The sequence below is a fragment of the Hirundo rustica genome, chromosome 2, assembly GCF_015227805.2.
Source record: "Hirundo rustica isolate bHirRus1 chromosome 2, bHirRus1.pri.v3, whole genome shotgun sequence".
Taxonomy (NCBI): domain Eukaryota; kingdom Metazoa; phylum Chordata; class Aves; order Passeriformes; family Hirundinidae; genus Hirundo; species Hirundo rustica.
The window spans coordinates 14,362,663-14,378,816 of record NC_053451.1 but is presented as its reverse complement, the minus strand read 5'-3'; the positions used below and the strand labels follow the sequence as shown (position 1 = coordinate 14,378,816).

The 16,154-nt window shown below is 39.0% G+C and overlaps 1 protein-coding gene across 7 annotated transcripts in view; it reads left to right on the top strand.

Moving 5' to 3' along the window:
* Positions 1-16,154, top strand: part of ROBO1 (roundabout guidance receptor 1) — a 698,550-nt gene that overhangs the window by 660,078 nt on the left and 22,318 nt on the right. For 5 of the 7 annotated variants that reach the window (XM_040054708.2, XM_058419150.1, XM_058419147.1 and 2 more), the window contains 5 exons: positions 2,545-2,571; positions 5,230-5,272; positions 8,887-9,041; positions 12,393-12,728; positions 15,179-15,286. In XM_040054708.2, the coding sequence (XP_039910642.1) occupies positions 2,545-2,571; positions 5,230-5,272; positions 8,887-9,041; positions 12,393-12,728; positions 15,179-15,286 (669 nt within the window). The remainder of the gene's footprint in view (positions 1-2,544; positions 2,572-5,229; positions 5,273-8,886; positions 9,042-12,392; positions 12,729-15,178; positions 15,287-16,154) is intronic. The other 2 variants (XM_058419158.1, XM_058419153.1) reach the window with 2 other exon arrangements.

Genomic DNA, 16,154 nt, shown 5'->3' with positions numbered 1-16,154 from the left:
TGACGTTTGGCAATCAGAAGGCAGGCTTAGGTTTAAAAGGTGGACACATCTTCGTGTGTGAAAGAGTCATCAGAGATTACTTTCTTTAGTCCTCAAGAATGGATGTGTTATGGGCTAGACAGGCAAGTCAAACACAAATGGTTTTAAACAGCAGCAAGACGTTGCTATGTAAAAGAAGCAGTGCTAAAAATAGCAAATGAGTGAGTGGAAACACGGAAATACCTCCGGAGTGTTGCAGAGGTGAGATGTCCTCCGTGCTATTAAAGTACCAGTGCTCACTGTGGACTCCAGGCACAGTGGTTGTAGGGGAGCTGCAGCCAAGGGAATCGGGAAGGAATTGCACCCTTGACTGTGTTCTGCTGGGCTTTCTTAGGCAGGACAGCCCCCCACGTAGTGCTGCACTGGTCTGTGCTGTTTTGCTTTACTAATAGCATGCTGCCACACTGCCTTTCTACAGCTCTATCACACTAACATCACTCTGCTTTCACCAGTACCTATGATTAAGCAAAAAACATACAATTTATCCTTAAAAATGGTTACTTCGGTGACATCAGCTATTGTTCAAAACAGCTGTGTTTTTCAATATCTGTAGAAGTATCTTTTGTGTAACTTGGAGGGAGTTAAAATGAAAGCGTACAGAAAAGTAGGATATGTGTCTCTGGTATCGAGCATTCTTCAAAGAATAAAACCTATCTTTAGTGAAAAATGAATTGCAAAGTCGTTTGCCATTCTGCAGTTCATCAAGTCATCACTGCAAGCCCAAACGTTCTTCAGTCTTGCATTTATTTATTTTTATATTTAGCTTCAGGCCTGTCATCTGTTAAAATACTTCGCTACTCCCACACATACATACTGTACTAGCAGTCTTACACACTCGGAAGAGTTTATTAATAGAAGCTCTAAGAATTAAGTCATTCTTTCATGTGGTAGCAATAAGATTTCTTTCAGCTGAACCTCCTCAGTTCTTAAGAAACTAAACTAGGTTAAGTACTTAGCTCACGGAAGAGCGACGAGACAGCAGCCTAAGATTATTTTTCATGTCCCTGTGATTGCAAATTAATTTTGCGATTCTTGATTTTCTTTGGAATAGCTCAGGTTTAAACGCCCGTTCTATTTTAATGAAAGCTTGTTACTGTGGTTCTATATTTTGACTGTAACTAAATTAAATTTGACTATGTGAAAAGGCTAGCTCAAAGCAAATACAATGGTATTCCCAGGATAAAGAACTTTGCTGCCAATGCAGCCTGAAATGGGCAAATGCTCCATTTTTCTTTCTTTGCTTAGTGTCATATCCCTGGAAACAAATTGGCTTGGGGTAAAAGGGGGCAAACCTACAGCATATCCTAAATTATGACAAGACACGCTGCACTCCCCACAAACTTTAGAGTTCTTAAGAAAAATAAGATTAAGAAATTGCTCTCTTAGCCAGAACCTTTTCTTTCCGTGCTGGCTTTGCTGGGCACCTTCTGTCTCCAGGCTGTTTTGGTGAATATTTGATTGTTTCTCTTAGCTTTTGCTGTCGTTAGATCAGAAAGGGCAATGTTAGCCTTGTTCTGCCATCAGTGAGAGGAAAACCATACTGTCTTGTCAACAGGAGGGGGAGCATGTGCTAATAGGAAGAGCAGATGCTGATGCTCTGTATTTGGATTAGAGATCCTATTGATCCAAAGAGGATTTATAGTAGCTGGGAGAGAGAAGATTGTCAAGCAGTGTCATTGTTCTGTTGTTAACCTTTCCCTCTTAAAGCCAAGGGCTGGAAGGTAGAAAGGTGTTATGTCTAGGGGGATTTTTTTGGTGGTGGTGGTGATTATTTAAGAAAGCAAGATAATAACTCTGTTTCACGGTCTCATCTCTGAAAACAAAAATTAATTGCTGCAGTAGATTTTAGTGCCTTTATTACAGTGAGGGTTGGTGCCATTCTTGATTCAGAGGCAGTAAAACAGCAGTTCTCTTTGTTCCTTTTTATGATTATTATTTCCTTACTGAATACTTAAGTGTGCCTATTAGTTCAGTGTAATGAGCATTTACTTACTGAACTGCAGATAAGATTCAATAGGACCTTGATAAGGCTTTGTTAAGGAATTTGTCATTCTGCATTCTAGAATGATTAACAGCGTGGGGGTTTTGTTTGTGCTCGCATTTCCAGAAAGAAACTTAAAATACCAAACTGAAAGGGATTTGAAAGGCTAAACCACAGTCCCATCCTCTCAGGAGCACAATAGACTGTCAAGCTTTTTGCTTTTTTGTCTGTTTTTGTTTGTTTGTTTTTTGGTTTTTGGTTTTTTTTTTGGGGGGGGGGGGGGTGGAGTTTGTTTGTTTGTTTGTTTTTGTTTATTTTTCCCCCAGAATAGTACCTGCAGAGGCAATCTTCTTACTAAATTTCAATTTTAGTTTTATTTTTATATCAATGTGACTGTACTAGTGGGTTAGTTATATATATATTTGTTTTATGTTCAGCTGTCTACTAGATTTATACTAATGTGGTATGTTTCCCTTTCTCTCTTCAGCTTAATAACCAGTTTGTATTTTGTTTTGATTTTTCAGTCCCGTCTTTTACCTTCACACCAACAGGTATATATTTGCACTTTTCCCCCCTTCTTTGTTACTTAAGCATGTGTTTGTGGTACTATTTCTCTTTCTCTGACATAACCAACCAGCCCAGCTGTCCTGAAGGGTTTTTTTAAACAATGTCATTAATGACAGGTATCATTATTTGTTCTCTGAGTAGTTGCTTTGTGGCTGACAATATTTTCTGTTTGTGTGTACTGTCTCATAGCACACCATTCCACACCAGCATGCCATTTTGTAGCATGATCCTATCAGTTTGTACAACCTGGGCTCTCTTCCCACATATTCCAAGGGAGTAGTGTGGCCTCCCACATCTAGTGAGAGCAAAAGGTGCTTCTGATGGAGGAGGAATGACTTAGCAGAGCCCGGATGCTGACTTGAAAGAGATTCAGTGAGATTATAGTTGGTGAAATATTTGTTCCTTTTCTTTCCTCTGAATCTGCATTTATCCAGTGACCTCAGAGTTGTCTGCTTTGGAAGATACAGAAAATCAAAGTGTTACAGCAGTTAGGTTTCTCTGCTTGCTGCCTTAAATGGTATTTTGCTATGAAATTTTGAAATAATTATCCCATTCAGCTTATAAAGAGGTGCATTTCAAAATCGGTGTCAGAGTTTAATTCACCTTCTGTTTGGTTTTGTTTCGAAATGTGCAAAATATGACATAATCTGAACCATAGCCCACCAAAGCCCACGAGAGCCTTTCCCCTACAGTCTGGCAGCTGAGCAGCTCATCCTCTGCAGCAGATAAAATCCAACGCATTCTGTACCCATCAGTAGTCTGCTTTCCTTTTAGCTACAGCCTGAGTGAACAGACAGGTTGTTTCTTCCTCCTTTGTTCTAAAGCCTCCTTTTTCACAAGAGACCTATGAGACTTGTAGGACGTGTACATCCAGGCAGGGTGAAACCCACTCACCCCCTCCTCTGCACGCGCAGTTTCCCAGGGAATATTAGCTCCTAATCAGCACTCTGCTAAGGTGGCCTCTGTGCAGCAGCTGAGTTACATCCTTGGAGCTGGACCACAGAGGAAGCAAAGCCCGTGTGCCTGTGCTCATCCACACACACCGGGCTGGGTTAGAGTCGCACCCACGTGCTTCGAATCCAGCTGAGGAGCGCCCGCTCTCAGAGTCAGCCCGCTCTGCTCAGAGGAGTTGCTTCCTGTTCAGCATGAGCCAGAGTGGCTCTCGATGTTTCTGTAGGCCTTTGAGTGCCTCGGTGGAGGATGATTCAAACTCTTCATTGTTTTTGCTGTTACTTGAATTGGCTAAACAGAGAGCTTCTCTTGTAATCTCCGTGGTAGCACGCCACTGAAATCCTGCAGAGGTTGGAAGCTATCATATCTTCTCTCCGTTGGATTCTTAACATTAAAAGAAAATATCAGGGTTTCTTAAGATATGTCAGAGCTGGAAAATAAATAGCTCTTGAGATTTTTAAAGAAGAAATTGGGAAAAACATAAGGCATGTAAAACACTTAAAAGAAAAAAATCCTTGTTTTCCAATCCAGAATCTCAGTCATGCTTTGACTTTGAATGGAACCAGGTTCCCCTCTGCAGCATTACCTGCAGTAAAAGACTTAACTGTAGGAATGCATCTTACATTTTAATCCCGTTACTGTAATCACTGCCAGCATTTATCTCTCTCTTGCAGACTCCCAGTTTGGAGTTCTTCTAAAGAGCAGAAATTGGCTGCTTGTTTTCAGCACATTCCTAGCTGGAAAGTGTAGAGTCTGTCAGCATCTGCAGGGAGGCAGTCTCCTTAACCCTTTGCCAAACCCAATGCAAACCTGCAAGATTTATAGCACTGTTTCTTCTTGGATGTTTGCATCCTAAAAGCTAACTCCTCAAACATCTTGCTTCCTGTGAAGGGTATGCACTCCACGCCAACAAACAAATGCACGTGGACATCCACTTTGTTAATGGAGAATACTTCTGAAATGCTAGAAGGACTATTGCTTCTAATTTAGAAAGTGTTCTTCCTGCCAAACTGTTTTTAAACCAGGATTTATATATTTAAAATTTTTGATTATTTAGTGTAATTTATAAATCCAGTTGTAAAATGTTATAAAATGTGGAGCTTCTGTGGACTTCTAGAGTGTGCTTGTTCCCTGAGTGTATTGCAGTAACATTCAGAAAGTGCATTTGTTTTTGCAGTAGCTTCAGCTTCAATGAGCCATTATTTACATTGGAAGTACGCTCTGTTTTAGAATCATGATACCTCTTTAATCTTGCCAAAATAATAAGGTAGAGCAAAGCTTTAACATACAGCCATTCATGAAATAAATATATGACCTAAATTCTTCCACAGAGTAACGCCACTGAAGTCAGCAGAGTTATGTTAAGAATAAGTTCAACCTGATGTATGGTTTCCTGCTTTCTTAAGCGCTACGTGTGTGTGTGTGTGTGTGTCTGTGAGTGTGTTCAGAACAGAACTGAAATATAAAACCCTCTTGGGGCTAGGACTAGCAGTTATCAAGCAACACAAGTATTATGTCTAAACTTGGATTTGAGGGAGTTGCTTGCAGAGCGAGTTGCAGAATTAATGTATAAACAAGGCACAATTATCGTCTTCACTAAAATGAAACAAAGGTGAAATAAATACTGTTATTGAAGGAGTCTTGTATGATTTTTAATTTTTTTTCCTTCTTTTTATCTTCAACTATTTCAGTAACATATCAGAGAGGAGGAGAGGCCGTAAGCAGTGGAGGCAGGTAATGATGTGCTTTATTCTTATAGACATAAATTGTGTACAAATAAATTTAAGAATTCTGGAAGTTCAGTTGTCCTTGTAAAGTGATGGTGGAATAATCACTTGCAGAGATATGTTTTAGTTCATTATATTAATGTATACATTTTGGCCATATATTTTCTGTTTCGAAGGAGGGTGTATGGTTTGAATTTTTAGGTTGATGTCCAAAACATTATTTGAAATATTTTCAGCTTTGTTAACCTGTGAGAACTGCATCTCAAAAAATGAGCAGCAGAGGGAGTGCTTTAACTTCAAAATAAAGACCTTGCTTACCACCTGATTAAGGGAGTAAAAGTAATTAAGTCATGCCCTTTATGAAGATGAAGAAATATAGCTACTTCACAAATACTGCAAAGAAAGAAAATTTTTATTGGAAAAAATTGTTGGAGACATAAATGGCTTAAAAGATGGCATTTTAAGAAAAAAATCTTTTTGTGAATGCAAAACAGTTAAAGCATTGCTTAAAATAGATGGGCCACTGAAGGAGAGGGAAGCAGGTTGTAAATTTCCAACCACCCACTCTGAGAACCATTCCAGACTGAGGATTTAACTAAGGCGTGTTCGCTGGGTTTACATTATTACTTAATGAATGGCCATGGAGAAAACTGTAATTTACATTTCCTCTGTAGGGGTGAAGTTTTCTTCGGGCAGAAAAATAATGGTTTTAGCAAAAAGGCAGGTCAGAGCAGTGGTGCTTTAGTAGCACACGAATTTTTTTCAAATTCAAAGATTTGGCATGATGCTGAAATAATGCTAAAATTTCAGAGAACAGCTGGGCAACACAGTCCTGTAACAATTCCCGTTCACAAGTGGCATCTTGTGATTCCTAACTTGCAAGACCATGCAAAAATTTGGTAATTGTTAAGATTAGGCATAAAATAAAGCATTCCCAGTCTACATGAGTGCTGTGCAGAGGTAAGGCTATTCAGCTCCTGCTGCCGCTGGACATGGCATATTATGAGGAATTGCAGATACCTCTGCCCAGCACTGTGTGCTGCTGTGTTCTCCTGGCCGTAGGAGCGTGGAGAGAAGCTTCTAGAACAGTTACCATGTGATTTTTGAATGGAAAAATCTGTAAATCACTTGGTTGCTGCCCTGACTCCAGGATAGTGAGAAAATAGGCGAGGAGAGAGATGAGCCCTCTCTTTCCCTGAGAGTTGTTCAAAAAGATACTCAGCTAACGTCCTTTGTATTCTTTGTCCCACTATGCTTTCTCACTCTTCCCTTAGCGCAGGCCAGGTGAGGCACTCTCACACAGAGGACAGAAATGAACCCACAAGTGTCTACATCGTGCACAGTAATTTTGGTGCTTCTAGAGAATCAACTTCAATTTTACTGTCTTAGTGTTCAGCAGCAGTGCCAGAATCTAACAATGTAATTGATTCAAGGTGCAAACATCTGTGCTGGTTTTGTTCGTTTGCACATACAGCATTGACAGCATGTGTGATGTAACTTATTTGGTAGAATATGAAACATAGTTCTGCAATGTGGGGAAAAAAAAAAAAGATATTTTTGCATATTAAACCGTCCTCTGATATCCAAACCTAAGGTTTTCTTTTGCTTACTTGATATCATGCAGTGTTTTGGAAAGGTTTAGCATTTTTACCAAGTGCAGTTTTGTGAGCACGTTAAAGCATTTTTCAGATTTCGAAATGTCACAGTGATATATTTCAACGTAATCCCTATTTGTGTGATGCTGAAAAATACCCATTTCTGTGTCAATCCCTTTGCTAGACAGGATTTGAGTAATGGTAATGGTGCTGGATTGACTCCAGCTAGCACCCACACAGCCACTTGGCTCTGTCCACCCCTGCCTCAGACCTCATCCAATAATTCAGGGAGTCAAGAAATTTGTTGCCAAGGTTAAAGATCTTTGGAAATCTCAAGTCATCACCAGGCTATGGAGCTGTAATGCAAGCATCTCTTGCCTGCAGTTCTGCCTAAATGGCTCCAATTAGGAGAATTCTCGTCTGCTTATATACATCACACCACATTTCTTACGTGACAGCAGGTGTGAATGCAAAGTAAATTTTAGAAAAAAAGGGTCTTTGATTCTCTGTGCAAAAATCCAGTACACAGATCTTTAAGGTGCTGAAACATTCTGAGGTGCTTTGTCTCCTCTAAACGCCTTGAGGTGCTCCTCCTTGAGGAGCAGAGTGTAGGGGAAAAAAGCAGGGAATATCAAATCAGCTGGCATGCTCATGGGCCTACACAGCTGTATATTTATTTCAGATTTTTTTTAAAAAAATACTTCTTTACTGAATGCATATTGGCTGGTCTGTAAGCCTGACTGCAAGTCAAGCCTCATCACCTCCTATGTTAAATTGTCAGATGACATATGCAGTACATATATATATATATATATATATATATATATATATATGTACTCATATATGTATGGTTCTTTTAAATGTCATTCTAAGTCTATGACTTAAGCCTGCAGCACTGACAGACTCTATCCCCCACAAATAAGTGCATGCAGCTTGTATTTTCAACTTGCAGTTTAAGAGGATTTGCATATTTTATTCTTGAAAATCATCACATATAATATTATGGAAAATAGTTCCTGCACTATTTCAAATGGAAAGTTGCCTGTTAAATCCCAAGAGAAGGGGACTTTGTTCACATGTGTATATGTGACAATAGCTAAAATTATCAATTTTTTTAAAGCACCTTATTTATCAGAGGCAATTTTAAATTGTGTGAGGCTGTAAACATGCTACTGCATTGTTAGAGTGGAGACTGAAGAGCCACCCAAGATTCTGCAGAACATTCATCACGCTCACTACAAAAATCCAGCAACTTGGAAAACAAGGAATGCTGTTTCTTTCTGCTGATGACAGGAGTACACTTTATTCCAAATGCAGCTGGGATGCCGCATTCATATCTGGATGTTTTGCAGGTGGTCAGTATTCTCAAATACCTCAAACTCTCTTAGGAGCTGAGTGGCTTTTTCATGAACAAGTGTGTGTCACCCATTCAGCGTGGGTAGTGAGAGCCAAATGCTCCCAAGACACAGAGGTTTTTGTTACCTGCTGTTACCTTGGATGCACCACAGTAGTACTATCTGATGGTGAGGAGAACTTGTTCCATAAATAACCAAGAATTTGGGAATATTCACACTTAAATTTGGCTCTTACTTATGCATATCCATCCCGCTTCCATGTGTGAATTTTTTGTTTATCTGACTTGCCAATTTCCTCTCTTCTACCTTTCTTTCTTTAAGAAAGGGTGAAGGGGCAGGAAAACCAAAGTGCAACCTCCTATGAGAAAAAAAAATAAAAAATTAAAAGATGAAAACCAGTGTGACAGGTAATTGTTGCACACCAGCATGCAGTGTAGTCCAGCAAAATGAACTGTTGCTGCCCTTGCCTGCTCACTCCTGAGTGATTTAGCAAGGAACAGGTTAGACAGGAGACTTGAAAATGCTAAATGATTGAATCAAGGGTTTTTTGGTGCTCAAAATTTTTGTTACATGGTATTATTTTGTAATATCTCACCGTTTGGGAAGAGTGTCACTGCAATGTGAAAACACTTTTGTTTAATCTTTGAAATGACCAAGCTTTGTTTTTAAAGGCCTGGACTCCTAAACATCAGTGAACCGGCCACTCAGCCATGGTTAGCAGATACCTGGCCTAACACAGGGAACAATCACAATGACTGCTCCATCAACTGCTGCACCTCCGGCAATGGCAACAGCGATAGCAACCTTACAACGTACAGTCGACCAGGTTAGATATGTTTCTACCTTGCTAAGGAATCTTCTTTACAGACTATGTGCTTCTAATACCTGACAGAGCGTACAGGTTTGTTGGGGTTTTTATTTCCAGTGCTTTTAGGCTTAATGTACTGTCTCCTCTGTGTTGTGATTATGCTTTTGCTTCCTTTTTGGATCCTTTCTTGGTCCTCTTTGGATAGTTGTAGCAGGCTTAAGGAGTCCCTGCAAAGTTCAATGCTGCCAAAACTCACACTGAACTTATACCTTTAGGGTTCTGAAGCCTATAGAGCAGATAAAGTAATTTTTGGGTTGTTCTGTACATCCTTGGTGCTCGGATGGAGAAGGAGAAATACCAAAATGATGCTAATGTGGTTTTTCTTCTGGTTTGGGTGTGATGGGAAGCAAGAAATTAAATATTGCTACAGTGGTTGCTACAAAGCCAGTCTGTTTTGGCACACTCAGAGCTTCACTTTGAGTTTCTTTCTGAACAAGATTGAATAGCTGGAGTTCTGTTTAGTGTGTGTGAGTAAATAAGTTAACTTCACACACTTAAAGCAATCACAAAATGTTAGGTTAAGAGGCAGTTCCTGGAAGCTTGAGCATAACTCAGCTCTGGGAGAAAACTTCATGAGTTCTGTGGAATGTATTTGAAGAAGTACATCTCAGAGTGCTAATTGCTCCACATTTTGTTTTAAACAGACCTTGGGTTCCTTTTGGTTTAACCTCGTGTCACTGGTGAGGAATGAAATAAGTCTTCTCCACTGCACGTATCTCTACTGGATTTTGCTGGGTTTGGCTAGTAGCATGTCCCTGCAATCCACAGGGGGAGTATGTGAAGTGGCTTAAGTGCCAAGCAGCATTACCTCCTGTAATTAACGTGAAACCAGCTAAAATGGCTGGTAATTCATGAGTGGTGGTAATGGCAATTCATCTCCAGCAGTAATGCTGTCTGACAGTGACCAGTGCCAGCTGCTTCAGGGCAAGGTGAGAGATTTTGGCATTAGAGACTTGTCTCTCACTCTGGCTGAGGGTATCACATCCTCCAGTACCTGTATAAAAAGGTTTGTGATTCAGAGGTAGTTTACTGTGGCAAGGACAAACATAGCAAGTTCTGGTAATTGACAAATTCAAAAAGGAAGAGAAGGCACATTTTTGATGGTTGCAACCTGTTATATCTTGCATTGAACTGCAGTGGATTCTCCCTCATTTTAGCTTTTGTATTAGGCTTGGTTCTGTCACTAAGTGTTTCCTTCCTTTCAAGTAGAACTTGGGAGCTTCTGGGTCAGACAGTGTGCTCAGAGTGGTCTTGTCTTTCCTGGAAATTCTCCCAAATATTCTTAATTCTGTCATCGTGGGCTGCTTTATGCTCTGAAGCAGCGGCAATGGATATCCCCTCAGTAGTTGTGAATTTGCAAAGTAGCTGCATTTTTAATTGCTTTTAAATAAAGCACTGTCTTCCAATTCTACAGAACAGGAACCAATTGTTCCAAAAGTAGATGCCATAAAAAATCTAGCTAGATAAATCTTCTGTTATATAGGTAAACCAGTTTTAAGTACTTGTTACGAGGAATTCTAATGTGTCTATGTAAAAAATGTACTTACTGCATATGCTGTATTGATTATATTGCCTTAGACACAAATCAGATGGAGCTGCAAATGAAAGGAAGTAAAAATATATAAGTGACTCTGCAAGGATATCTTAGCCAAGCCTGAGGTAACAGGGGTGAGGAATATACTGTATATATAATTGCCCAGTAAAATAGACTTGGAAAGGAGGAAAGACTAGTATGGTTTCAGTAGGTGAGAGAAATGAAAGCATTTCAACTCTAGAAATCAAGAAGTTGAAGGTTGTGAAGCAATAAATAACAGAGGCAGTAAATAACACCTCACATAAGAAGGAAAAATATATCAAACAGTAAAACCTTCAAAAAAACCCGCAGGCTGGGGGGCATGAAATGTGTAGTGATAAGTTCTATGTGGCATGTTCTGATACTGTTCCTTAGTCACTGAAAATGTGGATTGGTGGTTTTCTTACACAAGCATTATTTTATTCCCCTTTCTCGGGTAATATATCTCTAAAAATATGTATGTGTTAGGGAATGTTTTTGAAATTGAAAATCCTCTATGTTTGCTAGTTATTTCATTTAGAGTAATGGTAAAATCTTGAATTCTGTATGTAGTTTGTCTTGGCATCCTCTCCAGTAAATTCATTGTGGACACAGGTAATGGACTTCTGAATCAAATTCATTAGCATAAATACCACTTCTTTTAAAAGAGGAAAACTATATTCCTGGTGAGCGTTATGTAATTATTGATGCATTAATCAACTGGAAAATGAGAATTTTTGCTTAAGGATCATTGAATGCTAGTTCCACTAAGCCTTCTAACTGCTGACCCACAGACTACTTCACTTCATTCAGTATTCTCCCAGTGGACTGGATGTGGAGAGGAAAAAATGTGTGGGCTTCCTGTCATGCAGTGGCAAGAGAACATGGCAAGGCAGGGACGCTGTTTTGTGCAGTAGTGGCCAGAGCATCAGCACATGTCACTTTACTGTCTGCAATAAGTGGTGGTCTCAGGATGCAGTAAATGTCAGAAGAATGAATTCATGCTGTCTATATGATACATCTTTAGCATACAGGACAATGTATTACTGTGCTATTTCCTGTTTTGCAATATCCAAGGCAATTGAAAACCATCAAAAAATTCCAGATTGCTTTTCTGCCTTTTTTTGTTTCAAGTTAAAATACAAGATTGTACAAGCAAACAATGTTCAAATAAAGACTTGCTACTGGGTACTGAGTTACCTTTTACAGATTGTACTGTTTTTCTTTAATTCTCTTACATGTAATCATTTTAAAGTCTGTTTTATGAAAACCCGTTGTATGTCTATTTCTTATCACAAATCCAGGGGTGTCTAGATACTGTTGAGGTGGCCTGAGATGACGGTGTTATTTAGTTACTCCCGCTATTCAGTTTTGGTTGAATTTTCCTTGCAATGCAAGTGATTTTAATCACAATTACCAATTGAATATATATGTACTGCTATGAGAATAATGTCTAAAAGCCAGGATGTTTGTACGGCCGCTATGGAAAAGCCCAGCAAGGTAAGTCATTGTAGATATAATTCAGCAGGTCTGAATTTACAGTGAATCAGAATCGTGAACCCTACTTTCGGAGTGGTAGTGTGTAAGGTATATTCTGTAAATTCCATAGTTAAGGGCAGTGTCTCTGCCTCAGTGTGTCTTCGACATGGGTTCAAGCCATGTAGTTGTGCAGTAAGGAAACGTTAGAGGGGGTTTCATGGAAAGTCTGGTGTGAGCGAACAGAATGACCTTTTCTCTTTTCTCTCCTCTGTGGTTAGCCGATTGTATAGCAAATTACAACAATCAGCTGGACAACAAGCAGACAAACCTGATGTTGCCTGAGTCAACTGTGTATGGGGACGTGGACCTCAGCAACAAAATCAATGAGATGAAAACCTTCAATAGTCCAAATCTAAAGGACGGAAGATTTGTCAGCCAGCCTGGGCAGCCCACTCCTTATGCCACCACTCAGCTCATCCAGTCCAGTATCAGCAATAATGTTAACAATGGCAGCGGGGACACGAATGAGAAACACTGGAAACCCTCTGTTCAGCAAAAGCAAGAGGTTCCACCCATACAGTACAACATTATGGAGCAAAACAAATTAAACAAAGGTGAAGAGCTTTTAGCTTGTTTCTCCTCTTTAGGCATCAGAGGAGTTTTGACCTTCTGGTTCTGGGAGTCTAAAGCTTTCAGGTTCAGCAATTACAGGCTTCTGTGGTGCTTTTAGACTTCTGCCTCTTTAGATTCGGAAATGCACCATTAGCAGTGTCAGAAAGTTAATTAGCACCATGATAACTTTTCTGATGTTGAACTTATTGTAAAAACTAACAAGCTGTATCTTTAGAAAAGAGTTAAATAAAATACATTTCCTGTGGATATGAGATTAATTTAAATTTAATAGTAGTTAAGGGATTGGTTAGGACAGAGGCCAGATATTTTATTCATGAGCCAGATGCATGGTAGTCACATTATACTGTACCTTAAATTTTAAATAGGTCAACCCACTCTTCCCAGTCGTGGATGGAGACTCATTAAATCTACATATTCGTGTAAAAGAATGAAATTTTGCATATCAAACTCTGTAAAATTGTATTGTGTTGTACACTGGGGACACAAATGGAGTGATCCAATTCATTTTAGACTTGTTCCTAGCAAGCCTTCAATTCTCATATTGAGAGGCAATGCTACCGCACACAATTTTGGAAACTAAATTCCTGTGTTACCCTGACTGAAGTCTGTGGATCCAGAAGCTAAAAATAAATTGATTTCAGTGTTAACGGGAAGCATCAGAATGTGCTTTGGAGGCCTTGCAGGCATATTCCTTTAATATACTGTGTGGGAGCTGGAAGAAATAGGTATGTGATTTCTTCTTTCTAGTCCTCCAGGCTACCATGCAACCTCTTTTAATAACCTGATTTGCAAAACAGTATCCCTAGGAGCTGGACCCATTCTAACTTGGAACTTTTTGCATGGATTGTTGTGACTCAAGTGATCGCATAGTGATAAGTGATCCAGTAAAAAAGAAACATTTCATTACAGGAATGTTGATTTCTCTACCGGACCCATCTACTCACAGAGGAGTTCAAAGGGCAATATAAAATGTCACACCTTCCCTTGACATAAACATGCCAAAAGAAAATTCAAGGGGTTTGGCTCCTTACTAGAGGGTGAAAGCTGTATTTTTTTGTAATTGTTCTCTTTCACGAACTGTGTATTACGTACCTCTTCGGGAATTAAAACATGTTTGGTTTTTATGTGCTGGAAGATACGGCATCTTTCAAACTGTGTATATTGCAGCTGCATATTCTCTAGCATATTGTAGTGTGGAAAGGCCCCCTTAAAGCATTGTCTGCTGACAGTCATATATACATATTTCAGAGTGCTGATTTACTGTTTATCCTCTGTGTAAACATATGCGGTATGTAGGGCTTCAGCGTGGTCTGTGGAATGCAACTAGGCTGAGAAACTATTACAGAATACACTCTGGTGTGGAATTTATCATTTTGCTCTTTTTCCCATGCTTACATTATTGCAAACATTTCTGCAGCAGATGGGGACTGAATTCTTAGTTTTGTTTATTTTTGTTTTGATTTGCTATTTTATGAGTCAATATTCTGATCTTGGTTTTCTCATTCCCTAAGTCAAAGCCATCTTGCTGCTGATTATACCTATAGCTTTTGTGACGGGAAGTAACTACTTTGATGAGTTACATGCTGTGCTTCATTGTCACTACTTTATGTCCAGTGGTTCTGTTTATGACACAGTTTTATTTGCTGTATGAAGAGTAACCTACCTCCTTTCTGTTCTCTGTAAATTGTAATTTTTTTTTAGCACAGGAGTATTGTTCTGCCAGATTAATATTTTACTTCTGATGAAGTTTTACAGATCTGGTTGCCAGATCTAGATTTAGAAGTAATAAGTGTATACCAAGTGCTTTGGAACTGGAGAGCAAAGTTATGGTAACAGCTATTAGCATAAAAGGCCTGTAGAATCTGCATGATCCAGTGTAAATAAAAATATTCTTGGAGCCAGCAGAAACAAAGACTTCTTCTGTTGTAAACCAAATTCAATGGGAGCTGCATTGTTGCTCCAGCAGATCACTCAGCCTTTGTCATACAAATCTGACTCATAAGTGGGTGTGTCACCTTTGAAATACCAAAAAGTAGCTATGGCAGTCCATTGGTTGCCCTGCAGGCATAAATTAGGCAGGTACTATGGAAAATCAATCAAGGTGACAGTATTTGTATGTGAAATTCTCAGACAGGTGATTAGATAGATAGATAGATTCATTAAGACTTGGTCATTGCAGAGGCTTTGTGAAAAACCTGTACATAGAATTCCATTTTAGCTGTGCAGATACTAAGTTCCCATGATTTCCCCACAGCCTACAATAAGAGGCAAGATAAAAGTAAAACATGATTGCAGGATGATTTTTCTTCCACGGGACAAATTTGTTTCTAGTTTGCTAATTTCAGGAGATCTTACTCTGTGTTATACAGCAAGCATATAAAAGTAGATGTGTTCCTGAAGGGTAGCATTAACCATACCATTAAACTTGCAGATTACCGAGTAAATGACAACATTGCTCCAACTATTCCCTACAACCAGTCATATGACCAGAATACAGGTGGATCCTACAACAGCTCAGACAGAGGCAGCAGTACCTCTGGTGAGTACCTGCAGTGTTTTCCAGGCCCTATGCTTTGAGGTGTTTGTATGTTACAGCTGTGGTTAGTAGTATTTACTGAGCTTAGAGGAGTGATGAGGGGGAATTCACCAACAGCAGGCACTGAACAGCACAAAAACTGTCCCAGTAGGTATTTCTGTTGCATTCTCATGATTGCTTAGTGTCATCTAAATGTCAGTTAAGTAACTGATTTTCTGAAATTGTGAAAGTCATGAACTGGAATAGGGGTTGGATTTCCTAATGCTAATGGCATTCTGGGTAATGTTATGTTTTCCAGATGGGCAAGTCATAGCAATTTCTTTCCAACTGTCACAAAAAAAAAAAACCCCAAACAAAAAAAACCAAAACTGATTTTAATTTATGTGTTACCTTTCCGGTACTTTAGTGACTTTTTTTTTTCTCATCTCTTGGGTCTGCTTATCCAATTCATGAACCAGCTCAAGATTCCACAGCGTTAAGTGATACCCAACAGAGCTGCTTTAAAAAGTTTTTCATTTGTAAATTAAACCCTTGTATTTCATTGAGTAAAAAACATTCAGGCATACATAAAATTTTTGTCAGTTTCAGTCACTATATGTCAAAATTATTTTTGTACATGATTTAGATATAGATGGTAGATAATTAAATTTTGATTCTCATTGGCATCTCCAGTAAAAACAGTCTAAAAATCCTTTGTAAAAATCTTGAAACAAAACAGCTTTTTGTATTGACCAGAGCACTGAATTTTCACTCTGTACTTCGGGACTACGGAATATGTTTTATTTCAAAAGTTATGTTTAAAAGTCATTGTAGTATAACCTGTTCACTTCCAGGTTTGATTTCTGGTAGAGGTATATGAGTTAAACCAGAA